Genomic DNA, 25,538 nt, shown 5'->3' with positions numbered 1-25,538 from the left:
CCATCAGCCAGATCTCCAGTACCCCAAACTCGGCCATGGCTGTAGAGACGCTTCTTCCCAGGGTAGGATTAGTCTGTTTTGCGTTGCTATCAAGGAATACCTGAGGCTGGATAATTTATCAAGAAAAAAGGTTTATTTGGCTCACGGTTCTGCAGGCTGTACAGGAAGCATGACACCAGCATTTGCATCTGGTGAGGCCTCGGGAGGCAAATGGGGAGCAGGAGGGGTAGGGACCGTGGCGGACTCTTTCTTTTTTTTTTTTTATTTTTTATTTTTCTGGGCTTTCACATTTCTTGATTTTTATTCGCGATCTCTTTTTCAATACAATTTACACCCTCATCCCCATTTCCAGTCTGATTATACAAGTGCTAAGTGGCAGAAAGGTCTGGAATAAATACATCAAAAAGAGGCAAAGCTGTGAAACTAAGTTGCATGCAACAGGTTCTATGAGGGTGGGGGAAGTGTCTGAGAAATAAAACAGAGTAAGACAATGTAATTGGAAGGTTTTAGCTAAAGTTCTTTCAGTCATCTTTGTCTTTTGCTCCATGTTTCAGGATGCGCGTGAACTCGATGTAATTGAAATTCCCCTTTTTGTCAATAGGTGCTTCTCTGTACAGCTCATCCACTTCTTCATCCGTAAACTGATCCCCCATGGTTGTCAGCAGCTCTCTCAGGTAATCTTCCTGAATGGTGCCTGTTGCTTCTTCATCAAAGCAAGCAAAAGCATTTCTGATGACATCTTCAGGATCTGTGCCATTTAACTTCTCACCAAACATGGTGAGGAACATGGTGAAATTGATGGGCCCTGGTGCCTCATTCATCATGGCATCAAGGTATGCATCAGTGGGATTCTTCCCTAGAGAAGCAAGCATATCATGCAAATCTTCCTTGTCGATGAAGCTGCCATCTCTGTTCTGATCAATCATGTTGAAGGCCTCTTTGAACTCCTGAATCTGTGACTGGTCAAACATGGCAAACACATTGGATGTTGCGCCCTGAGGGCGCTTCTTGGTGGTCTTGGTCTTTGCCTTTTTGCTCGACATGGTGGTTGTTTAATTCCTCATAAGGTTTACGGCCTTATCGGCGGACTCTTTCAAGCAATCAGATCTCGTGTGAACTAACAGAGCAAGAGCTCACTCATTACCGCCAGGAGCGCACCAAGCCATTCCCGAGGGATCCACCCCGCGACCCAAACACTGCCTGCCAGGGCCCACCTCCAGCACCAGGGATCACATTTCCACCGGGGATTTGGAAGGGTCAAACAAGCAAATATCCAGACAATATCAGCGGGGATTCTCTGTGCTAACCACCTGCTTAATGCTTAGCACTCAGCTCCAAGCTCTCCAGCTGAGTGCAATGGTTATGATTCAGGGCTCTTCCCTGGGCCAAGGGGCATGGGAGCAGCCTATGAGTCCTGGAGCCCCCAGTCACCCTGGAGTGGGCTGCTGAGCCCACCAGGCCTCCTGGCGCTCTACAACACATGGGCCCGAGCAGGTACTGTGTGGACCGTGCTGGGCCTGAAGGACCTAAGTTCCAACACCAGCGTCACTGACGGTGCCGTCTTAGGCCAGAGTCTCCTCACCTGGAAAATGTGGCCATGACCGGACATGTTCTGAGGCTTAAGGGTTTGTAAATGCCTGGTGCAGGAGAGGTTCCACCGGCACAGACAGCACGGGCCCACAGCTGGGGGCTGAGCACTTAGGCCTGGCCTGATGTGTGGACACTCAGTCTCCCAGGCTGTGGCCACCGGCTCACAAAGAGCCCGCCCCTCCGCAGGCAGGGCACAGGCAAGGCAGCTGTGAGGGCCGCCACTGGAGGGCGTGCTGGTCCCACTCCAGCCACCCCAAGGCCTGGCCGCAGATAGCTCTGCAAGGCAGGCTTTCCTTACTGAAGAAGTGGGAAGGAGGTGAGCCCGTGTCTGGTCTCTCACAGGAGCCCCCAGCCCCCAGCCCCCAGCCCCCAGCCCCCAAGCAGGGTTGGCGTGTGAGGCACAGGTAACTGCAGTGCAAGCGGGATCCCCTCGACAGAACAATTCAAATTAAGGGCAACTTCCTATCTCTTGCCTTCAGATGAAATCTGCTAAACAATGACTGCATTTTCCAAAACTGATAGATCAGTTACTGTCTCACAATGTTTTTAATGCGAAAAATGGTTAAACACTGCTCCTCATCAGTCTCAATGGATCTCGATGCCAGAGGTAGGGTGGGCAGCATGGCCCCCAGAATTCCTTAGCAAAATGAGCCGGAGCCCAGCCCCCGAGTGTGCAGTTCGGGTAAGGGTGATCGCAGTACCCACTGGGAACATACGACTGAGCTTTTCTCCCCTGCAAACTGCCTTCCAGGAACACTAGCCACCCCTCACCCCCACAGGCCTAGAAACGGCCAGAAACACTGAGTTCTGGGGGACTGGTGTCCCTGTGTGAGCCTTAGAAAGGGTCACCCGGAATGTACAAAGGGACACAGAGGCCCTGCCCCACCTCTGGAAGCTGCTGTCCTCCCCTGTCGCCAGCATTGCCCACCCCCTCCCACGCCACTGCCCATGCCTTCAGTGCCCCTTTATCTCCACACCAGCCACCCTCTTTATCCCCGGACTGTGCGGTGCCTGGGACTTGGTCCATGCTCAATAAAGCCTGACAGGTTCATTGATCATTTGTGTGTCAGCCTAAGGCTTGCACGAGTCTCTGCTGGAATCTTCTGGAAGCTGCAGAACCACGGCAGCAAGGAAGGTCGGGTGAGTGGACAGAGTCCAAACACCGCAGGTTCGGACCTGCGAACCCACCTGGCCGTGTGCTTGCTTCAGCCCGGTGCAGGGAACGGCACTAGAGCAATGGCTGCGCTCTGACATCCGGGATCCTGCCCAGGCCCTCCCATGGCCCCTCCGCAGCTCAGCAGAGGTGTGAGCTCCACGCCTGCGGACACCACGCCTGTCCGACTCTGCCTGGGTTCTTCACTGCTCCGTCCTGGGCTGGGTTCTGGCTGGAGGTTCCGATCCTACGGGGCTGGTTGGGCCTCCCAAGTGCCCATTGTGCAGTGCAGGCTGACACCCAATGCTGTCGAGAGCCTGGAGCACACCCACAAACATGGGACCCGGCGTTCCACAAGGACAATGCCATCCCCAGGTGACTGGGAAGCCTACATAACGACGCCCAACGTCTTTACAGCTTCGTGTGGCCCGCAGGGTCCCAGAAAGTGCAGCTGCAGAGGATATAATCCCCAAGGGGAGCTCCAGTCCCATTTGAGAACTTCAGAGGAGCAGACTGGGATGAAAATAAGTGGGCTGAGCCAAGGGACTGAAGCCCTGCAGGCACGAGCCGCAACTCGCTTACCTGGTGTGCAGCCATGAAGCCACAAGCTACACGGTCCGCTTCTCTAATTGGCGGCATTTGAATCCTTGCGCACATCTTGCAACAATAACTCACAGGGTAAAATATAAATAAGTGTGGGCAATTGTTTCTTTTCCGGTTTCCTTCTATTCAGCATGAATCTGTTTCTAAGCCTTCCAAAAGGGCTGTACCTACATACCTCTTGTTTCTCCTCCTACACAGGCCGGCACTCCAGAGAGACGGCATTAGCTGTGTTAACTGAGCAGGGTGCTGGGCCCTTTACTCCATCATCTCACTTTACAAGCACCCTATGAGGACTCTCATCATGGTCATTTTACAAATGGGATAGCAGGGGCTCAGGGAGGTTAGGTAGCTTCCCCCAGGGCTTACAGCCAGCTACAGCTTAACTCAGCGCCTGCAGACCCCAGAGCCTATGGCCCAGTTCCACAAATACCCGCGGCTTCAAGTCTCTAACTCCAACAGGGGGCGTCTGCTCTAAGAACCATCGCCTTGTTGCTTCTGATGGACATCCCCGCCATTAGCAGCAGTAGATTGTATGTAAAGCAAATATGTGCATACTGAATCAAAATTTCCAACTGAACTTTGGTGTAATTTTTTTAATGCATGAGTCCATTCTTGCACTGCTGTAAAGAAATACCCAAGGCTGGGTAATTTATAAAGAAAAGAGGTTTATTTGGCTCACAGTTCCACAGGCTGTACAGGAAGCATCTGCTGAACTTCTGGGGAGGCCTCAAGAAACTTACAACCATGGCAGAAGCAGGCATATTTTACATGGCCCCAGCAGGAGGAAGAGAGAGATGGGGAAGGTGCTACATACCTTATTTTTATTTTTATTTTTTTGAGGGAGTCTTGCTCTGTCACCCAGTCTGGAGTGCAGTGGTGCAATCTTGGCTCACTGCATCCTCAGCCTCCTGGGTTCAAGTGATCTCCTGCCTCAGCCTCCCAAGTAGCTGGGATTACAGGTGCCTGCAACCATGCCTGGCTAATTTTTGTATTTTTAGTAGAGATGGGGTTTCACCATGATGGTCAGGCTGGTTCTTGAACTCCTGACCTCAGGTGATCTGCCTGCCTCAGCCTCCGAAGTGCTGGGATTACAGGCTAGCCACCAAACCAGCCTGGTGCTACCCACTTTTAAACAACCAGATCTCTCCTGAGAACTTTATCACAAGAACAGCACTAGGGAGATGGTGCTAAACTGTTAGAAACTGCCCCCATGATCCAATCACCTCCCACCAGGCCCCGCCTCCAGCATTGGGGATTACATTTCAACATGAGATTTGGGTGGGGACACAGATCCAAACCCTATCAGGTTTAATGCATATTTGCTACTGTGTGATTTGCCCAAACTTGTATTTCTAGGAACATTGACCTGTATGTCATCCTACTGTTAAAAGAACTGCACCTCGAGAGAGAGGTCTCACAAGCTCAGCCCTGGCCGGGCACCAACTGTGTCCCTACAGTTGCTGGGGAGATCACACTGGTCTCCAGGGTCAGTTGTGACTTGAAAATTCTGTTTACACCCTTTTAAAAGAAGAGCAGACAGGCATTAAAAATAAAGATAACCACATATGTCACTCAGCTAGTTAGCATTTCACTGAGATGCCCAGACCCTGGGTAAAAATAAAGACACAGGACATCCAGCACACTTTTGTCAAGGGCATGTGAGGGCATTGCTTTCTATTGCCTACTCTTGTTGCTGTTCCATTTATGTAGCATCCCTGAAATTACAAAATGGTAGAGATGGGGAACAGATGAGTGATTGCCAGGAGCTGGGGGTGGAGTAAGAATGGAAGTGAAAATGATAGCTGTGGCTGCAAAAGGATGGACCGAGGCGTCTGTGTGAGGACGGGCTATTCTTTGTCCTGACTGAGGAGGTGGCTGCATGCATCTATACATGAGATGAAATTACATGGAATTAAATACTGGTGTGCATGCACACACATGCTTGTTAACATATCTGAGCAAGGTCAATGGATCGTACAAGGCTAATTTCCTATGATACGGTACTACGTGTAGTTTTGCTAGATGTTGCCATTGGGGAAAACTTAGTGAAGGGTATGTGGGATCTCTGAATTTATTTCTTAAAACTGCATGTGGGCCAGGGGCTATGGCTCATGCTTATAATCCCAGCACTTTGGGAGGCTGAGGCAGGTGAATCACGAGGTCAGGAGATCGAGATCTTCCTGGCTAACACAGTGAAACCCCGTCTCTACTAGAAATACAAAAAATTAGCTGGGCGTGGTGGCGGGCGCCTGTAGTCCCAGCTACTCAGGAGGCTGAGGCAGGAGAATGGTGTGAACCCAGGAGGCGGAGCTTGCAGTGAGTCGAGATTGTGCCACTGCACTCCAGCCTGGGCGATAGAGCGAGACTCTGTCTCAAAGAAAAAAAAAAAAAAATGCATGTGAATCCACAATTATCTCAAAATTTAAAAGTTTCTAAAAGGAAGGAGGAGTTAGAGCTGAATTCAGAGCAGAAAGATAATAAAGGTGGGTGGGAATAAGAGCTCTGCTTAAGAATTATGATGTTGGCCGGGCACAGTGGCTCATGCCTGTAATCCCAGCACTTTGGGAAGCCGAGGTGGGCAGATCATGAGGTCAGGAGATCGATACCATCCTGGCCAACATGGTGAAACTCCGTCTCTACTAAAAATACAAAAATTAGCTGGGCGTGGTTGCATGTGCCTGTAGTCCCAGCTACTCGGGAGGTTGAGGCAGAAGAATCGCTGGAACTCGGGAGACGGATCTTGCAGTGAGCCAAGATGGCGCCACTGTACTCCAGCCTGTGGACAGAGCAAGACTCCATCTCAAAAAAAAAAAAAAAAAAGAATTATGATGTTGAGTCCAGGAACGGTGGCTCACACCTATAATCCCAGCACTTTGGGAGGCCAAGGCGGGTGGATCACCTGAAGTCAGAAGTTCAAGACCAGCCTGGCCAATATGGTGAAACCCTGTTTCTACTAAAAATACAAAAATTAGCCAGGCATGGTGGTGGGTGCCTGTAATCCCAGCTACTCAAGGAGGCTGAGGCAGGAGAATCACTTGAACCCGGAAGGCAGACGTCACAGTGAGCCGAGATCATGCCACTGCATTCTAGTCTAGGTGACAGAGTGAGACTCCATCTTAAAAAAAAAAAAAAAAAAAGAACTATGATGGTGAAAATGCTGAAGAGAAGACAGGTGACCTTCGGATGAAGCCAAGAGGGGCAGGGACAGCAGGGCTGGCAGCAGTGTCCCAGGCTGTGCAGGGCATGGTGGCCAAGTCACCACGAGTGATGATCAGGCTCCCCAGGGTGCTGAGACATGGTCTGGAATCCAGGATTCCCTCACCACTTCAGTAGAACCACCGAGCCGGGGCGTGGGCTGCCTTGTAGGGCAGGAAACCCACACCCCTGGAAGTGTCCGAGTGGAGCTAGGACAGCCACGTGCCAGAACGGATGATCACACGGAGCTGGCACTCAGTGCGTGCTTGCTGTCCCGAGATTTCACTCTTTTCACTGAAGTCTATTCTGTTCTACACTGTTCTATTTATTTCCACCCCTTTTATTTGACACTTGATGTTTTTGATGATCAAAAGAAATTGCTGGCTGGACGTGTCACCTGGAAGCCTGCTTTCCAACAGAAAGATGGCGTGTATCCAAGAAAGCGGGGTGGAGTCCCCTGAGCAGACCCTGGCAGCAGCTGATCTCCTTGGGAGTTGTGCTTTTGACACTTTAATTACAGATTTAATCAGCTCATTACCCAAGTACCTCTCATTAGGACCTGTTATAGTCGGTGTTAATTGAAGCTGAGTCTTTTGAAGATGAGTTTTCTGCAGGGATGAGGAGGGAGGGGTCGCAGCTGCTGCCCTGCCCGCTGATCAGCCGGGCTCCCAGACCCACTGAGGGTCCAGGACAGCCACGGCTTACATGGGACAGCTGTCACTCCACAACGGCAGCGTTTTACTTTGCAATGTTTAAAGTTTTGATAAAACTGTTTTTCAAATTTTAATTAAAAAAAAAAAAAAAAAAACCTGCTGAATGAACATATGCCCATTGAGCCTCCTACCAGTTGAGATCAGTCCAAAGTTTCAAACTTCGGACTTTGAGTGGGGTATTTTGTTTTTCTGGTGATCTGTGTCAATCCCAGCTGCACGTTAGCATCTGAGAAGAAAATACCAGTGTCCTGCCCCACCCCAAAGGTTCTCTTTTCTTTTCTTTTTTTTTGGAGACCAAGTCTCGCTCTTGTTCCCCAGCCTGGAGTGCAATAGTGCAATCTTGGCTCACTGCAACCTCTGCCTCCCAGTTTCAAGCGATTCTCCTGCCTCTGCACCTCCCCGCTCCCGAGTATCTGGGATTATAGGTGACTGCCACCACGCCCGGCTAATTTTTGTACTTTTAGTAGAGACGGGGTTTCACCATGTTGGCCAGGCTGGTCTAGAACTCCTCCTGACCTCAGGTGATCCACCCACCTCGGCCTCCCAAAGCGCTAAGTGCTGGGATAACAGGCATGAGCCACTGTGCCTGGCCTTTTTTTTTTTTTTCTAAGATGGTCTCAAACTCCTGAGCTCAAGCAATCCTCCCGCCTTGGCCTCCCAAAGTGTTCAGTCCCACCGCGAAGGATCAGTGCATCGGGCCCAGGATCAGGCCCTGGCATCAGCATCTCCCACAAGCTTCCCAGTGACACTAATATGCTCCTGGGATCAGGAACCATCACTATCTTCATTTCAAGAAAACGCAGCACGCAGTCAGCAGTGCCTACCCAGGGTGGAAGCACGTGGAGGCCAGACTTAACTAGTGAGGATGACCGGGAGAGAGAAGCAGTGCTTCAAAATACTCGTGTGTTTAGACACAGCTGTGCAGATTCAAGTTCCACTTATGAATTGCAGATGGCCCCATTAAGAGTAAGTGCTAAAAGGCACAAATCTGTGAGTCCGTGTCAGGCACTGTCACTCCATTTCCTGCTGTGATCGGTCTACCCCTCGGAGTCTTCGCTTGCTCCATTGACAGGCAGCGCTCTGTGGTCCTGGAGAGGTAGCCTGGGGTTAGTCAGAGCAGATGTGGCTGATGACAGGCTCTTCCTGCAGGGCCCCAAGACTCACAGTGCCCTTGAATCTCTGGGGGCTGCTCTTCCTCCAGGACCACCATGTCACAGTTTTTGCATATCATGTGGCGGAGAGGCTGCAGATGCCGCCAGTGGCTGAGGCCACACCTAGGGAAAGCGACCGGCTCATGGGTTGCTGGAAGGCCTTGGAGAGCTGTCCAGGCTAGAAGACCCCAGTGGCCATGCTGTACCATCCTCACTTGGCGAGGATGCTCAGGGTCTGCATGGAAATGTCAGGTCGCCCAGGTAACTAGGTGATGCTGCACCTGCTTTCCCCGGTCCCACAGGGACTTGGGCTGTGCACAGGTGGTCACCCAAGATGTGCTGTGATACACACGCTCTTTCACTGATTGATCTCATGTGTAGAATGGGTAGGTGCCCCTGCTCCAGCCACACCCCTTTCAACCATGACTCATTAGCTCTTTAGAAGGACCTGAGAGGTGGAATTCCCACTGGACACATGAGCCGCTGAGAAGTAGCTGCTGGCACCTCGCCCAGCCCTCATACCCAAGCCCTATCTGCCCACCCCCAGCCCCAGCCCATCCCTGTCCCCCATCTCCCTGAACTGCCTGGGTACAGTCCCAGCAAAGCTGGGGAGCATCCCTGACATCCATTGCGGCTAATGCCTCAGAGACTGGGACATGGACCACCATGCAGCCTGGGATGGTCCCCCTCTCAGATTTTCCTATTTGCATCTCAGGGCCATGCTTGTCTGCTCTGACGCATGGTTCCTATTGAGCCAGCGCCTGTAAGGGGCTGTGGTACACAGCCTTGCTCCATGTAGCTGTCTGCATCACAGCCGCCCACCTGCATCCTTCAGAGTCCTGAGCCAGCTCCTGCTTTCCCCGAGGGACAGGGGCAGGGGCTGTTCCATGCACACCTGCCTGGTCTCGCCTCCACAGACTCGCTAGGACTCTGTGGGCCTCCGTTTCGCACATCATGCATCAGGTCAGGGCCTGGTGACCCAAGAGTAGGACACTCCCTCCATTGCACAAACAAAAACTGAGGCTCAGAGAAGCCACACAGCTTGTCCAAAGGCTCTAGCTGGTAGGGAGGACCTGGGGCTCAGAGGGCAGTTCTCCATCTACCATAAGGACGGCTCAGTGGTCACACGCTGCCCACTGTCACCTTCTCATGACATGGGGATTTGAATGAGATCATGTGTGTGAAAGCCGGAGCACAGCAGCCATGACACGCTCTATGAATATCAGCTCCTGCTAGGGATCTTGTTTTGGACAGAGTGGGACCCTGTCTCAAAAAAAAAAAAAAAAAAAAAAAAAAAAAGCCTGGGCGCAATGGGTCACGCCTGCAATCCCAGCACTTTGGGAGGCCAAGGGAGGCAGATTACTTGAGGCTAGGAGTTCGAGACCAGCCTGGCCAACATGGTGAAACCCTGTCTCTACTAAAAATACAGAAATTATCCAGGCGTGGTGGTGCACGCCTGTAATCCCAGCTGAGGCAAGGAGAATCTCTTGAACCTGGGAGGTGGAGGTTGCAGTGAGCTGAGATCGCACCACTGCACTCCAGCCTGGGTGACAAAGCAAGACTCTGTCTCAAAAAAATTAATTAATTAATAAAAATAAAAACAAAACAATTTTAAAAGGCCTTCTACTTTTAAATTTTTTAAGGGTTTCTAAATGAGAAGGTCCTAATTGTAGAATATATAGAAAAGAAGGGAAAAGAATCAAGAAGGAAACGACTGGCACATGGAATCCCCAAGCGCCGGGTTCCTCCTCGGCGCAGATCTTCGGTTATGTTCCTCTCTGCCGGGTCAGGATTCACCCTGCCCTCTGCATCTTCACCCAGTGCTTCTGCAGCTGCCTGGTGTTCCCACATCACAGACTAGTTCGACACTTCCCCATGGTGGACATTCAGGCTCCTTACCATTTTTTGTGGTTATGGATGAGGCTTCAGCAAATATCCCTTGACATCATTTTTGTTTTTGTTTTTTTGTTTGTTTGGTTTTTGAGACAGAGTCTCACTCTGTTGCCCAGGATGGAGTGCAGTGACGCGGTCTCGGCTCACTGCAACCTCTGCCTCCCGGGTTCAAGAGATTCGCCTGCCTCAGCCTCCTAAGTAGCTGGGACTACAGGCATGCACCACCATGCCCAGCTAATTTTTTTGAATTTTTACGAGAAATAGAGACAGGGTTTCACCATCTTGGCCAGGCTGGTCTCGAACTCCTGACCTTAAATGATCTGCCCACCTTGGCCTCCCAAAGTGCTGGGATTACAGGCATGAGCCACCATGTCTGAGGGCTGAAAGTGCTAGTTACTTGCACCCTTACCAGCCACAGCCCCACAGGCCTGCACTCCCCGAGCTGACGCCAGCCACAAAGTGATGGGTTGGTGACGTGAACCCCAGGGTGCTGCAGCCATAAGGAGGTCCAGCACCCGGCAATCAGGACAGGATGGAAACGTTCCTGGACAACACCTTGGTCACCATCAGGTAGCTCAGGACAACCTGCTCGGTGCCCATCTGTCATAAGATGCCAGAGAGGAGGCTCTCGGTGGCCGTCTGGCCACTGTCCTTACTAGGAAAAGCAGCCTCCTCTCTAAATCATCTATGCGTGTCCTACTTGCACTTCCCACCTGCTGGAGGCCCGTCCTGGATGTGGCTCTGAGTTCCCTCCTCTGTTCGGGTTTTGGGACCTCGCTGGTCCTACCATTGTCATTGGAAGCAGACGGAGCGTAATTTTCTTTGTGCTGCTATTGGTAATTTCCTCAGCTCAGAAGCCTCAGTATTAACAGTCTCTGCAGCCCACTGTGGCCTGGTGAGTGGGAAGATAGGTGGTGTCACCCAGGTTCTGGAGCTGCTCACGATCCCGAGTGCCAGAGCCACCACAACCAGTCACCATCAGGGCCCCTGACACATACCCACAGGTGACCAGGAATCAGGTCACTGCAACCTCCACCTCTGGGGTTCAAGTGATTCTCGTGTCTCAGCCTCCCGAGTAGTTAGCTGGGACTACAGGCGTGCACCACTATGCCTTGCTAATTTTTGTGATTTTAGTAGAGGCAGGGTTTTGCCATGTTGGCCAGGCTGGTGTCGAACTCCTGACCTCAGGTGATCCACCTGCCTTGGTCTCCCAAAGTGCTGGGATTACAGGTGTGAGCCACCATGCCTGGCTCACCTCCTCTTTAAATGACATCAGAAAGCCGACTTTCTAGAGGCACAGGGTGGGAGGAAGTGCGTGGATGCATCTGCCACGCACCCTGGCACGGGGTCTCACCAATGACAACTGCAATTGGTATTCTCCCTGGCTCTCGGGTCCCCAGATGCACCCTCTCTCCACCCTTGCCTGGGACCACCTCAGCCTGGTGAATTCCTATTCAACCCTCTGGTGGGCTGCTTCCTCTAGAAGGCCCTCTCTGATGGCCTACACATGTGCTCTCAGAGACGTGGTGTCTGCCTCAGCCAGCACGTGTTCAGCTCCAGCATGAGGCCCGAGCCTTCCCGGGGTGGGGGCTGTGTCTGCACCCGGACTTGGTGTAGTGTCTAATCAGGATAGTGCTTGCCACAAAGCTGACACTTGGCAAATTGTGCTTGAACAATTAAATGTCTTAATTTCGCTTATAGAAATAACGGATTTTTATAACAGCTACCAGATGACCCTACACACACGTGCACAAACACACATACCTACAAATGTTTACATGTGCAACACCTCGCACAAACCCACATGAAGCCGACGTGTGTGCTTGAACCCAGCTCAGCCGAAGTTCATCCATCAGCTGCCGCACGCCTTTGCTGTGCTAGTCCTGGAGACTAAGCAGAGAGGCCTGGGCCCCAGGCAGCCCATCTCTGGAAAACCAGTTGCTCGCCTAGGAAGCTGACACAGGCAGAACATGGTATGTTCGGACAAGGATGGCGTTTGCGTCCTTCCCCTGCAGTGGGAAAGGAGTTTGAGTAAGATAAAGAAACAGACGTGCTGGAGGCACTTCTCCACACCTGCGATGTGTCCCACAGGTCCTACACTCCAGAGACTGGGGAGCCACCATGTACTGGAGGAGCCCCAGGAGGCACAACACAGGCCCTGTGGGACCCAGGGCATGAGAACGGATGTCACTGGACCCACAGCAACATTAGGATGAGTCCCATAGGTGAGTCGATAGTATGGAATCATGTGAATTTTCTAGGGTAGATCGTTTCGTCAGTCAGGTGTTAATGTCACCGGGAGTGGTGGGGAAGGCATATGAGATTTCTGTACTAACTTTGCAACTGTTTTGTAGGTCTAAAATTATTTCAAAATAAAAGATTGTTAAAGATAAACAGATGTGGCCGACAGGTCGCCAGTCTTAGCAAGTTTGCTTTGCAGCTGATTCCGTTTGAAGGCCCTCGAGCCGTCGTCAGAGTCACCAGGGAAAGAAGGAAATAATGACCGAGGAGCCAGGCAGGGCAGAGCAGGAGAAGCCAGGCAAGGGCTGGAGGGTGAGGAGGATGTGCAAGTGGAGACCCCTGCAGCCAGGCGGCAGGACGGGTGGGCGGTCTGTGGGCTGTGCCCATGAGCAGTTTCCAGAGTGACTGAGCGTGGGCTCTTCCAGGAATGCAGCTGAGGCATCCCAGCAGCTGAAGGGAGGTCATCAGGGTCAGCTGGAGGCCCAGATGAATCACAGCATCCTGGGAGGAGGACTGGGCCCAGCAGGGCTTCAGCCAGGACAGATTCGATGCCCCATGTCACCAGGTAAAGTTTCAGCTAAGTGGCATACAGGAGGGATACCCTGTGCCCCCCACCCCCATGCCCTGCCCTGAGCACATGCTCCATCCTGACCACCCCACAGACCCCAGCCCAGGGCAAGGCCCAGCAGAGCAAGGGGGTCTGCTCTTCCAATTGCCCACAATAAACATGAGCGCCAAGTCTACAGGTTTGCCATTTTAAAGCTATGCCAACATGGCCCCTGGGAAAGTATCAGAGCCCAGTCCTTCCGTGCCCTGCCCTCCTGGGAAGGCTGAAGCCAAATGGCGCAAGACCAGGATGCCCACCATGGCCAGTCCCAGGACCCGGCTGGAAGGGATGGGAGGGGTCTGCGGCTTAGAAGAGTAATTCTGACAACTCTGAGGAGGTGGGAGAAGAAAGGGAAGGAATCAGGCCCAGGAGGCTGTGGTGCTGCAGCTACAGGCAGAGCCCAGAGAACAGGAGGGAAAGCAGCGGGGCTGTGGGACAGGAGGGATAGGCACAAAGGCGTCTTGCAGACAGAACCACAGTCCCCGAAGCGTCCTACTCCCTCCCCAGACCCTGTGGTCACACCACATGATGAAGGGGTTTAAGGTTGCCAACCAGCCCATCTTGAGATGGAGACACCATCCTGGATTATGGGGGTGGGTGATGTGGTCACAGGGTCCTTGGAAGTGACCATGGGTGCAGAAGGGTCAGTGTAGGCTGATGCGACCTGAGGAGGACTCCACCAAGGAGGGGCTGAGCTGATGACCGCTGTGGCCTGCCCATGCCTTGACCTCAGCGCTCAGACCCATTCTGGGCCTCCGACTTCCTCCACTAGAGGATAAGCCTGTGTCACGGGCACTGAGTTGGTGGAGATTTTTCACAGCAGCCACAGGAAACAAGCCCAGAGGCCACGGCTGCGGCTCCATCCAGGGCCCCGGTGGCTATAGGCTGCCGGGACCCTGCAGGTGAGTCCCGCCACTTCCTTGATGGTGGTGGGTCCTGGATGGGCTCAGGGATTGGAGATGCCTGCAGGGCCTGGCACATGGGGTACCCAGTCTGGTCCTGGGCCTCTGAAGGGATGGGGTGGGTTTGTTTGAACGTAGACAAGGTGGGGGTAGCCAGGCCAACGTGGACAGCCAGCCAGGAGTGCGGAGGAGGAGGAAGGGCTACGGTGTGGAGTGACGGGTGGTGTCCTGAAAAGGTGATGGAAGCTGCGGGAACAGATGGGACCTCGAGGGAGAGCCTGAGAGGCCGGAGGGTGGGGGCAGGGGAGAAGCTGGGAGCCCAGCCCCTGCATGGGGAAGCAGGTAGCAGAGCCCGGGCCACAGAGGGAGGTGTTTCAGGAGAGCAGAGCAATAGGGTGCTGAGGAGGTCCCGAGGTGCCAAGGACATGTGGTGAGAGCTGCAGAGAGCAGTGGTGTTTGGGTTTCATTTGCTTTGCTTTGCTTAGGGCAAAGGAAAGCTGTGCGTGTCTACAGGTCACCAGGAAGGGGGAGCTGTGGAAGGCGTTGAGGGGTGGCTGGGCAGGAAGGGAATCTCAGAAGGAGGGACAGACCCTGAAGGTCATAAGAAGTCACCTCACCTGTCATAACCCTGGGGCTCAACCTGAGGGGGATGATGGGTGTGGAGCCCCTTCCCAGGGCCCTGCCTCTAGCCCTCACTTCCCCACTGGGCTGAGCCTTCTTGCCCTTTGAGGCATGGAAACTTGTCTGAAATCATCCCACGTTCTCCCCACACTGCTGTTTCTAGAATGAGTCTCATGTGCTAGGTCCCTTGGGCCAAAAGCCGCTTAGCAATCATAACAACTGTTTTCTTTAAAAAAAAAAAAAAAGAAAAATAAACAGCTGTTGCCTGACTTTTAAGATGGATGTTTCTGCTTTGGGTCTGACAAGTCTAATGAACAGACAGTTCTTAAAAAGGAAATACGAATGTCCCTCTTCCGCACAGAAGACAGATGCTCAGCCTCACTCATCAGCAGATGCAGTTCACACAACACCAGACACTGCGTTCGCCCTCAGAGTGGCCAGAACCCGTGGGTGTGGCAACGTGGTGGGAACCCAGAAAGCATGGCCCCAGGAGGGGAGCTGAGTCACAGATTGCCTGTGCACAAAGGAGTGTTCATGTGGCTAGGCTGTCACGGCAACACTGCTGTGACATCAAGCAACTGACAGCCACGTGTCCACTGATCGGGGCCACGTGAGCAGGCGGTGGCGCTTCCACTCCATGGTGTCCAAGCAGCTGCAAACAAATACAGAAGTGAGGATGGATTTGCCAAGTTCACTGTGTAGATTACTAAATGAAGAAAGCAAGGTACAGAACAATAAAATGGTGTACGCTCTTTTGTAAGAAAGTGGTGCAATAAGAAAACATGTGTCTATATCTATCTTGGCATTGGCTTTGCATAAGAAATACCAGAATGATATGCAAGGTTCTAATAAAAATGGCTAAGGGATAGGAAGAAACCAGCTGAGAGAGCCAAGGGGACATGTGCTGTCTCTGGTGTACCTTTCCAAGTGCTGTTCACTTTCTTTTTTTTTTTTTTTTTTTTTGACTTTTTAAAAATAACTACTTTATTGAGACTAAATTCACACAACATAGAATTCATCCTCTTAAAGTGTACAATTCACTGGTTTTTAGTGTGTTCACAGAGTTGTGCAACCATCACCACTATTTAATTTTAGATCATTTTCAGCATCCCAAAAGAAGCCCCATACCAGGCCGGGCGCGGTGGCTCAAGCCTGTAATCCCAGCACTTTGGGAGGCCGAGACGGGTGGATCACGAGGTCAGGAGATCGAGACCATCCTGGCTAACATGGTGAAACCCCGTCTCTACTAAAAAATAACAAAAAACTAGCCGGGCGATGTGGCGGACGCCTGTAGTCCCAGCTACTCGGGAGGCTGAGGCAGGAGAATGGCGTGAACCCGGGAGGCGGAGCTTGCAGTGAGCTGAGATCCGGCCACTGCACTCCAGCCTGGGCGACAGAGCGAGACTCCGTCTCAAAAAAAAAAAAAAAAAGGAGCCCCATACCCAGTAGAAGTTACTCCCCATTACTCCTCCCCATAAACTCTTGACAACCACTAATTTATTTTTTGTCTGTATGGATTTGCCTATTCTGGACATTTCATATAAATAGAATCATATAATATGTGGCCTTTTGTGTATCACCACTTTCATTTAGCATACTGTTTTCAAGGTTCATCCATGTTGCATCACTTCATTCCTTTTTACACCTGAACCCATGGTATGGATATGCCGTATTTGCTTATTCATTTATCAGTTGATGGACATCTGAGTGGTGTCTACTTTTTGGCAGTTATGAATGATACTGTTATGAACATTTGTGTGCAAGTTTTCACCTGGGTATATGTTTTCAATACTCTTGAGTATATACACCTAGGAGTGGAATTTCTGGGTCATATGGAACTCTATGTTTAACTTTTGAGGAAATGCCAAACTTTCTCCAAAGCAGCTGCACCATTTTACATTCCAACCAGGAATGTACAAGGGTTCCAGCGTCTCCATGTCCTAGTCAGTTCACTTTCTAACCATCTAATATCTTACACACTCACAATGGAATTATTTTGGAAGTCAAAGCTGACCACTGATAGCCCGCTCTCTCTCTCTCTTTGGTATTTACTGAGGATCACTAAACCGAGTATTTGTCTTGCCCCACCCCAGACATTCAAGAGGAAAGGTCAGGCCAGGGAAGTTCCTGGGCAGCTCCTGGAGTGGCCACTGCACATCTACGGAGAGGGGGACAGGGAAGGGAGAGCTGACCCTCAAGACAAGGAGCTTCTTGGGAAATGAAATAGAGACTCTGGAAGAGGGAAAGAGGGAAAGAGCATCAGAGGCTCCTGAGGAGGTTGGGCTTGATGTCCTTCCCGCATCTCTCTAGCCCATACCCAGGCCTTGTGGGTCCCTGTCTCCCATCCAGCAGGGAGGTGTGGACAGAGCAGGAGAGTAGAGCACAGAGCCAGGCTAGCCCTTCACCCAGGATCTTTGAGAATTTAGCACGAGGGCCCCTCTCTTTGGTCTCAGAGCCTGCCCCTGAATATCAGAGCATCTCTTTCTTGAAGTTCAAAGGCACAATTCTGACACTTGGTTTCTGATGTGAAAATATCCCACTCTACAGACCGGCTCTGCATTTGATGTCAGCCCTTGCAGGGGTCACGACGTGGTCTGTGCGACTGCAGAGGTGCCAGCTGTAAAGTCTCACCCTTGGCCACTTCTCTCTTCTCTGATGACAGCCATCTGGCACTGCGCACTTACAAAGGGAAGGACGGGGCTGACCCACAAGGCTCCTGAGTTGCTGAAATCATGGTGAATCCATCCTCTACCCTGAACTCAGCCCTTTCATCTGTCTCTTGGATATGCATCATGGCCCTAATCAATGTAAATCAGTCTGGGCATGACTTTTTGGCTGCTCATTGGAATCATGATTGATTATATTTTTTCAATAACTCATCAAAGGACCTTAGGTTTTAATCAAAGACTTCAGAATCTTCTATGGGGCCAAGTTAAATCATTGCCAGCCTGGAGGGAAGTCTCCAGTGGCATACCATAGGGCTCTGTCATGTCAAATATTTCTATAATTTAGATAAAGACATCAATGCATAAATATCGCATCTACTGATTACCCAAAGCTGAGCAGAACAGGTAGATACAACAGGTGGCAGAATTGAGGTCATGGTCACCTCAAGGGGAGGGATTAGTGCACCAACATCAGTGAGCTCTGGCTCAAGCCAAGTAACTGTAAAACCTCATGTATAGAAACCAGAAATCGATTGCACTTGGCCAAAGATCATTTTCAAGGTGACAGGTTCTTCCAGAAGTATGGCGTGGCTGTGACAAAAATGAATACACAGTTGCCTACATGGATGGACACACGGGACCCCACAGCACCAGCCCAGAGAGAGTCCAGATGAGGTGGCTGGCACATCTTGGGAGCATGTGGGAGCCACCAAAGGACACAGAGCCATGAATCCTGGAGAAGGCTTGGGAGGACGTAGCACGCTCTTGGGACTCAGGGGCTAGAATTGCTTCTGGGCCCTCCCAGGAGGTGTGGGCAGAAGCATCCCCTGCAAGGGAGGAAGGGCTCTCTTCAATTACAGATTTGGTCACTACCAGACTTGGGAATTACCCATCAGTAAAAACATTCACATTGCATCAACCAAGTAAATTGCAAAAGAGCTGCGTTTTAGGCTTTATATTTCCAAAACCCTAGAACTTTTTGTTCAAATTAAATCATATCTAGAAGCCAGGTAAGGTTTATAAACCAGATAAGAGTGGAGTTATTCTTCTTGAAACAGCAGTGGGGGCCTAGAAGCCCAGTGCGTGGGTGCCCCCATCTGTGACTTCCCTAAGGCCTCATGGGGAGCACAGCCTGAAAGCCACTGTGACAGAAGGGCCCTGATCCTGGTGTGGGCTTGCTCCTTATTTCTCTCAGGTGAACTCAATGTGTCTATAATCTAAAGCTGCTGTGCATGATGGGACACATCAGATGACACCCAAAGGCCTTGGGAGAGAGAGCCGACCTGGGAGGAGACCAGGATAGCACAAAGGAGCTCTTACCAAGCCCTGGGGAGAGCCCACGATGCTCTAATAAGCTCCTGACGGATCTTGTAAGGAAGTTTAGACTTAAATATATGATGCAGAATTGTTGTCATTCCGCCCCGTGACGCCCCCTCTACCCTGTGGGCAGTGGACACCTCACACAGGCGCTCTCAACACCTTTGGCCCCAACTGCCTAAAATCTCCTGCTTCCTTCTGTTTCGTTCTGTTAATTCATTCAATAAACACTCACTGACCAGGTGCGTGCTTGGCCCTGCGATACAGCAGCGAACAAGGCAGAGGAGGTCCTGCCGTCCTGGGGCTCACACTCTAGAGACCACCCTCACAGACACAAATAGACACGTCAGGTGATGAGCAAAGGCCTCAGGACAGAGAGCTGACCTGAGAGTGAGGCCAGGATAGCACAAAGGAGCTCTGAAACAGAAAGAAAGGAAGGGAGGAAGGGAGGAAGAGAGGAAGGGAAGGAGGAAGTAGGGAGGGAGGGTAGCAAGCATTTGAAAAATCCTTATACCAATGTATGCCCACACATGAGCTACTGCCAACACAGACCTTGGAGGGCACTTGCCCTGCTGCCGGACAGAGGGGCAGACTGCCCTCACTGCTGACCTGGGGACCCCATGAGGAACAGCAGGACATCTGCTTATCTTTTTTGTTAGCGTGCTCTTCTATGTATCTTTAAAAGAAGTACCAGACACATTTTGTTTCTGTTAGAAAACATGGCTACGTTTCATTTCTCTCTGCTAGTCAAGAACAAAAGAACATCTATCTTCTGGCAGAAACGTTGGTGCGGAATGCCCCGGGCCATATTGACAGAACCACGGGCCCGAGGAGGAGGCTGCAGATGGGGAAAGGTTCAGTATCATGGGTGCTATTCCCATAATATTCTAACAATATTATCCACTCAATGTCATGCCAACTTTTAACAGAATAAACTTAAAAGCTTTAAAAGAAAAAATTAGCTCTTAGCGAATACAAACAGCTAAGGATGAGAGTGACAGCCTGTGAACCCACTTACCCATGTCAAGTGTAATTTCTAACAGTTAGAAAAGCAGCCTTTACTATGATCGAGTGGGATAATTGAAAAGGTCCCCGTGGGGTGCTTTCAAGATTTCTCCAGCTCCTGATATTCCTGAACTCCCACAGTTCAAATGTATTTGTCTTGAAGATTTTTCACTCTTTAAGCCTGTCTTTGTAAAGCTACTGTCTCCCGCCATGCGGAGTGGCCCCTAGCACTGAAACTCACACTGCCTGGAGGAGAAACTGGGAATGGGCAGAGTCAGTGAGGCCGGGTCAGGAGGAGCCCAGGGCAGCGCTGCACAGTGCCAGAAGCAGGTGAGCGGCCCCATGCCCTCTCCTTCTGTCGCCCAGCCTCAGGGACAGTACTAGCTGCTTCCAGATGTCCAAAAGGCATTCCCCTCAGCTCACTTCTGCTTGGAGACCTCATTTCTGTGGACGAGCCTCTGCTAGTATATACGACTGTCAGAGTCAAGCTATGTGGATAAACACCTTCCCTGTTTCCTCAGAAAGACCTAGAAATGCCTGGTTTTGTCAGCCTGGTGTGGAGACAGGTGAGGTGCAATTCCCATCCAGCTCTGCCACTGCCATCTCAAGTCCTTAGGGTGCTCGGCCTCAGTTCCCTAACCCATCCACCTGCATCCTGAGGTTCTAGTAGGATCACAGGCATTAGAGCAATCTGAAAATGACAAAACTCTTTATAAGCAACTAAGAGCTGGGAAGATACCAGAATAAGCAATGTTTATATTTCAGCCAATGCTATTGAAATGTTTAGGAACAGCTGGACACAGTGGCTCATGCCTGTAATCCCAGCATTTTGGGAAGCCGAGGTGAGTGGATCCCTTGAGGTTAAGAGTTCGAGACCAGCCTGGCCAACATACAGAAACCCCGTCTCTACTGAAAACACAAAAATGAACTGGGCGTGGTGGCACGGGCCTTTAATCCCAGCTATTCAGGAGGCTGAGGCAGGAGAATCGCTTGAACCTGGGAGGTGGAGGTTATAGTGAGCCAAGATTGTGCCACTGCACTCTAGCCTAGGCAAGAATGAGACATCATCTCAAAAAAAAAGTCTGGGAATGAAAGTTTTGTTTTAAGTATTGCTATCACATCATGGTTTGTTTCTCACCTGACTCGAGCTGGGTAATTTGGGAGAGTGGTGGTGGACATAACCCTGAGAAGGCCCCCTCCCCTCCGGCACTGCTTGTGAGTGCCGGGTGTCTGCAGGACTGTGGACTCACTCAGCAAGCCCATCTGGCTCTCAACTTGCTCAGCCTCTATCAGTGATTGAGCTGACACTTCACCTCCAGGTGCACTGTTTAATTGCTTTCAGAACCCAGACGAGGAAGATGGAGGCTATTAGGCCCCTGGAAAATTCTACCACTTAGAGCACTGGTCAGAAGCATGGAGAGAGAACGCAGAGAATGGACGATGCAGACCCAAGGGAACTACCCCGTGTGTGGACCTCAGTATGCAGGCATTTTCTTCTCCCTTTATCCCTCCCTTATTTCTAAACATTTTGTTGAAGTATAACATGGCAGAAAAGTGCACATGTACATGGCCAGCTTGATGAATCTTCACAGAACCGTCACCAACACCAAGACCTAAAAATGCACCAGTCCCCAGAGCCCTCCCAACTCCCTCCCAGTCACTATGCCTCCCATGGAATGCACATTCCTCAGACTTCTGGCTTCACACATTTGACATGGATAGGGCTGTAGCTTGGTGTCCTGTGAATGTACTAGGCCAAGTGGGCTGTTTTGAGTTGTGTAGTTGGCTTCCAACTTCTAGACTTGGGCTAGTAAACTTAGGGTTCAGGGCACGAGCTGCTTTAACTTTGTGGGTGATGCTACTTGTAGGGGCTGTGTCCACAGGTGGGTTTCTGCACAGCCAGGAATGTAAGAAAAGTTTGGGCCTTATGTGATGCTGCTTGGGCCTCAGCAAAGGCACAAGGGCATTTGCATGAGCCCAAGAGAGAGTGGACCTTGAAAGTAGACCTTGACCTTGAACCACAATTAGCATAGGCATGTGGCAGCAGGAGCCTGAGTACACACAAGTAAATGTCAGTGCAGCTATCAAGGCAGAAGGCAGTGGGTGCGACGGAGCCAAGAGTCAAGGACACAATTTAGAGAGAAGAGAGTCTTTGCACTGGGAGTAGAACAGAATTTGGGGCTTTTAAACCTGGCAGCTTCCACGTGGTGTTGAACCTGCAAGTGCACAGAAGTCTCAAGAATTGAGGTTTGGGAACGTCTGCCTAGATTTCAGAAAATGTATGGAAGTGCCTGGATGTCCAGGTGGAAGTTTGCTGCAGGTGGGGCAGTAGGGGGTATCTCTCATAGAGAAGCTCTACTAGGGCAATGTGGAAGAGAAATTTGGGGTCGGAGCCCCACACAGAATCCCTACTGGGGCACTGCCTAGTGGAGCTGTGAGAAGACGGCCGGCCACCATCCTTCAGACTCCAGAATGGTAGATCCACTGACAACTTGCACCATGTGCCTGGAAAAGCTGCAGACACTCAATGCCAGCCCATGAAAGCATCCAGGAGGGAGGATGTACCCTGCAAAACCACAGAGGTGGAACTACCCAAGACCATGGGAACCCACCTCTTGCATCGCATGACCTGGATGTGAGACGTGAAGTCAAAGGACATCATTTTGGAGCTTTAAGATTTGACTGCCCTACTGGATTTTAGACTTGCATGGGGGTCTGTAGCCCCTTTGTTTTGGCCAATTTCTCCCATTTGGAATGGCTTATTTACCCAATGCCTGTACCCTCACTATATCTAGGAAGTAAGTAACCTGCTTTTGATTTGATAGGCTCATAGGTGGAAGAGACTTGCCTTGTCTCAGATGAGACTTTGGACTGTGGACTTCTGAGTTGACGCTAAAATGAGTTAAGACTTCGGGGCTGTTGGGAAGGCATGATTGGTTTTGAAATGTGAGGATGTGAGATTTGGGGCCAGGGGTGGAATGATATGGTTTGGCTGTGTCCCCATTGGAAGCTCATCTTGAATTCCTATATATTGTTGGAGGAACCAGTGGGAGGTAATTGAATCACGAGGCCAAGTCTTTCCTGTGCTGTTCTCATGATAGTAAATAAGTTTCATGAGATCTGATGGTTTTAAAAAGAGGAGTTCCCCTGCACAAGCTCTCTCTGCCTGCTGCCATCCATGTAAGACATGACTTGCTCTTCCTTGCCTTCCACCATGTGTGAGGTTTCCCCAGCCACATGGAACTATAAGCCCAATTAAAGCTCTTTCTTTTGTAAATTGCCCAGTCTCGGGTATGTCTTTATCAGCAGTGTGAAAATGGACTAATACACCTGCACTGGCTACAACTTCTAGTAAAATGCTGAATGTAAGGGCATAACTCTGGCCATTCTTACCTTGTTCCCAAAGAAGGTTTTCAATATTTCAGCATTAAGTATGGTGCTTGCTACTGTGTTTGGGGGTAGATATCCTTTATCAAAATCAGAAAGTCTCCTTCTAGCCAGTGTTCTAAGAGATTTTTCTTGCCAATTTTTTAAGTCTTAAAAATATGCTAGTTTTTTGGCCGGGCGAGGTGGCTCACGCCTGTAATCCCAGCACTTTGGGAGGCCGAGGCGGGCGGATCATTTGAGGTCAGGAGTTCGAGGCCAGTCTGACCAACATGATGAAACCCCGTCTCTACTAAAAATACAAAAAAAAATCAGCCGGGCCTGGTGGTGTATGCCTGTAATCCCAGCTACTCGGGAGACTGAGGCAGGAGAATCGCTTGAACCCGGGAGGAGGAGGTTGTAGTGAACTGAGATCGTGCCACTGTACTCCACACTGGGTGACAGAGCGACACTTTCCCCCCCAAAAAAAAAAAAAAAAAAAAAGCTAGTTTTTATTAATATTTTCTGTATCTATGGGGATGACGATTATTTTCCCCATTAGTTCGTACTATGAATTACATTAATTTCCTAATGTTAATTAAAACCACCTAGCATTTCTGGAATAAACCAACATGGACATGAGGTACTGTCTTTTTTATATATTCTTGGGTTCCGTTCGTTAGCATTTTGTTTAGGATTTTTGCATTTCTGATGAGTGAGACCAGACTATAAATATCCTTTCTCAAATGTCCTTACCAGGCTTTGAAATGAAAAGTCATACTGGCCTTATGAGTTTGGGAATTTTTTTTAACGTGTTCTTGGGGATGCATTAGTTTTCTATTGCTGCCATAACAAATTACCATAAACTTGGTGGCTTAAAGTAATACAAATGTTTAGGAACAGCCAGGCGTGGTGGCTCACAACTGTAATCTCAGCACTTTGGGAGGCCAGGGCGGGCGGATCGCTTGAACTCAGGAGTTCAAGACAAGCCTGGGCAACATGGCGAAACCCTGTCTCTACAAAATATGTAAAAATTAGCCAGTTAGGTGTGGGTTTCCACCTGGGACTCCAGCTACTTGTGAAGCTGAGGTGAGAGGACTGCTTGAGCCCAGGAGGCAGAGGTTGCAGTGAGCCATGATTGTGCCATTGCACTCTAGCTCAGGCAACAGAGCAAGATCCTGTCTCAAAACACACACACACATATTTATCTTACGGTTTTGGAATTTAGAAATCTGACTCACGCCTCACTGGGCTCCAGTTGTCAGCAGGGCTGTGCTCTTTCTGGAGGCTCTGGGAGCATCCTTTTCTTTGGTCCTCCCAGCTCCAGAGGCAACCTCCACTACTTGGCTTGTGGAAGGAGCCCTTCCTCCACCCTCAAAGCCAGCAGCATTGTAACTCTCTGACCTGGCTTCAGCTGTCACATCTCCCTCCAGCTCACAACCAGAAAAGGTTCTGAGCTTTCAAGGACCCAACCACACCTAGACAGTCCAGGATCATTTTTCTATCTCAAGGTCTGCAGCCTTAACCACATCTGTGAAGTTCTGTTTGCCAGGAAGGGGAACATATTCACAGGTCCAAGAATAAGGCTGTGGATGTTTCTCGGGGTCATTATTTGCCGACCACAGGGAGAGTTTGTGAAAGACGGGCTGTCTTTAAATGTCTCAAATGATTTGTAATTAAAGTTATCTCAGCCTGACCTTCATGGAAACTTTAATTATACCTTGTCTTTTATTTTTCAGACAGAGTCTCACTCTGTTATCCAGGCTGGAGTGCAGTGGCACGATCTCGGCTCACCACAGTGGCCTCTGCCTCCCAGGTTCAAGCAATTCTCGTACCTCAGCCTCTGAGTAGCTGAGATTACAGGCATGCACCATTACACCCGGTTAATTTTTTATATTTTTAGTAGAGATGGGGTTTTGCCATGTTGGCCAGGCTGGTCTCGAATTCCTGGCGTGAAGTGAACCACCCCTCTCAGCCTCCCAAAGTGCTGGGATTACAGGCATGAGCCACCACAGCTGGCCTGCATTATCTTTGTTGTGAGATTTTCTATTAATTCTTACATTAACACATTAATTTTCTACACAAATTTGTCATTTCCTCTATATTTTCAAATGTATTGACAAGGTTTTAATGTCTACCACATTTGCAGTGATATCCTCTTTTTTACTCCATTTTTTTACTTTTGAAGAAAAAAACAGGTTTGCTGAGGTATTTACATAGCATAAACAATATTTTGGCTGGGCGCGGTGGCTCACGCCTGTAGTCCCAAAACTTTGGGAGGCCGAGGCAGGCGGATCACGAGGTCAGGAGTTCAAGACCAGCCTGTCCAATATGGTGAAACCCCGTCTCTACTAAAAATACAAAAATCAGCTGGGTGTGGTGGCATGCACCTGTAGCCCCAACTATTCAGGAGGCTGAGGCAGGGGAATCGCTTGAATCCAGGAGGTGGAGGTTGCAGTGAACCGAGATGATGCTACTGCACTCCAGCCTGGGCGACAGAGCAGGTCTCTGTCCAAAA

General features: G+C 50.3%; 1 protein-coding gene across 3 annotated transcripts; it reads right to left on the bottom strand.

Annotated features, from left to right (window-relative positions):
* Positions 1–257: 257 nt before the first annotated feature.
* LOC112604937 (myosin regulatory light chain 12B-like) lies at positions 258–8,867 on the bottom strand. Of its 3 annotated transcripts, none has more exons than XM_025354505.1 (2): positions 828–1,055; positions 258–683 (listed from the first exon to the last, which is right to left on the bottom strand). In XM_025354505.1, exons 1-2 carry the CDS (start codon positions 1,041–1,043, stop codon positions 522–524), a joined length of 378 nt encoding a protein of 125 aa, XP_025210290.1. In that variant the 5' UTR covers positions 1,044–1,055; the 3' UTR covers positions 258–521. The 3 variants fall into 3 exon arrangements, with proteins under 3 accessions (XP_025210290.1, XP_025210288.1, XP_025210289.1); XM_025354503.1 differs by having other exon boundaries at positions 265–503; positions 548–1,055; XM_025354504.1 differs by adding an exon at positions 8,861–8,867 and having other exon boundaries at positions 272–1,047.
* Positions 8,868–25,538: the final 16,671 nt, after the last annotated feature.

Source organism: Theropithecus gelada, chromosome 13 (assembly GCF_003255815.1).
Source record: "Theropithecus gelada isolate Dixy chromosome 13, Tgel_1.0, whole genome shotgun sequence".
NCBI lineage: Eukaryota > Metazoa > Chordata > Mammalia > Primates > Cercopithecidae > Theropithecus > Theropithecus gelada.
Note: the sequence above shows the minus strand (reverse complement) of the source record. Positions and strands in the feature narration are given on the sequence as shown.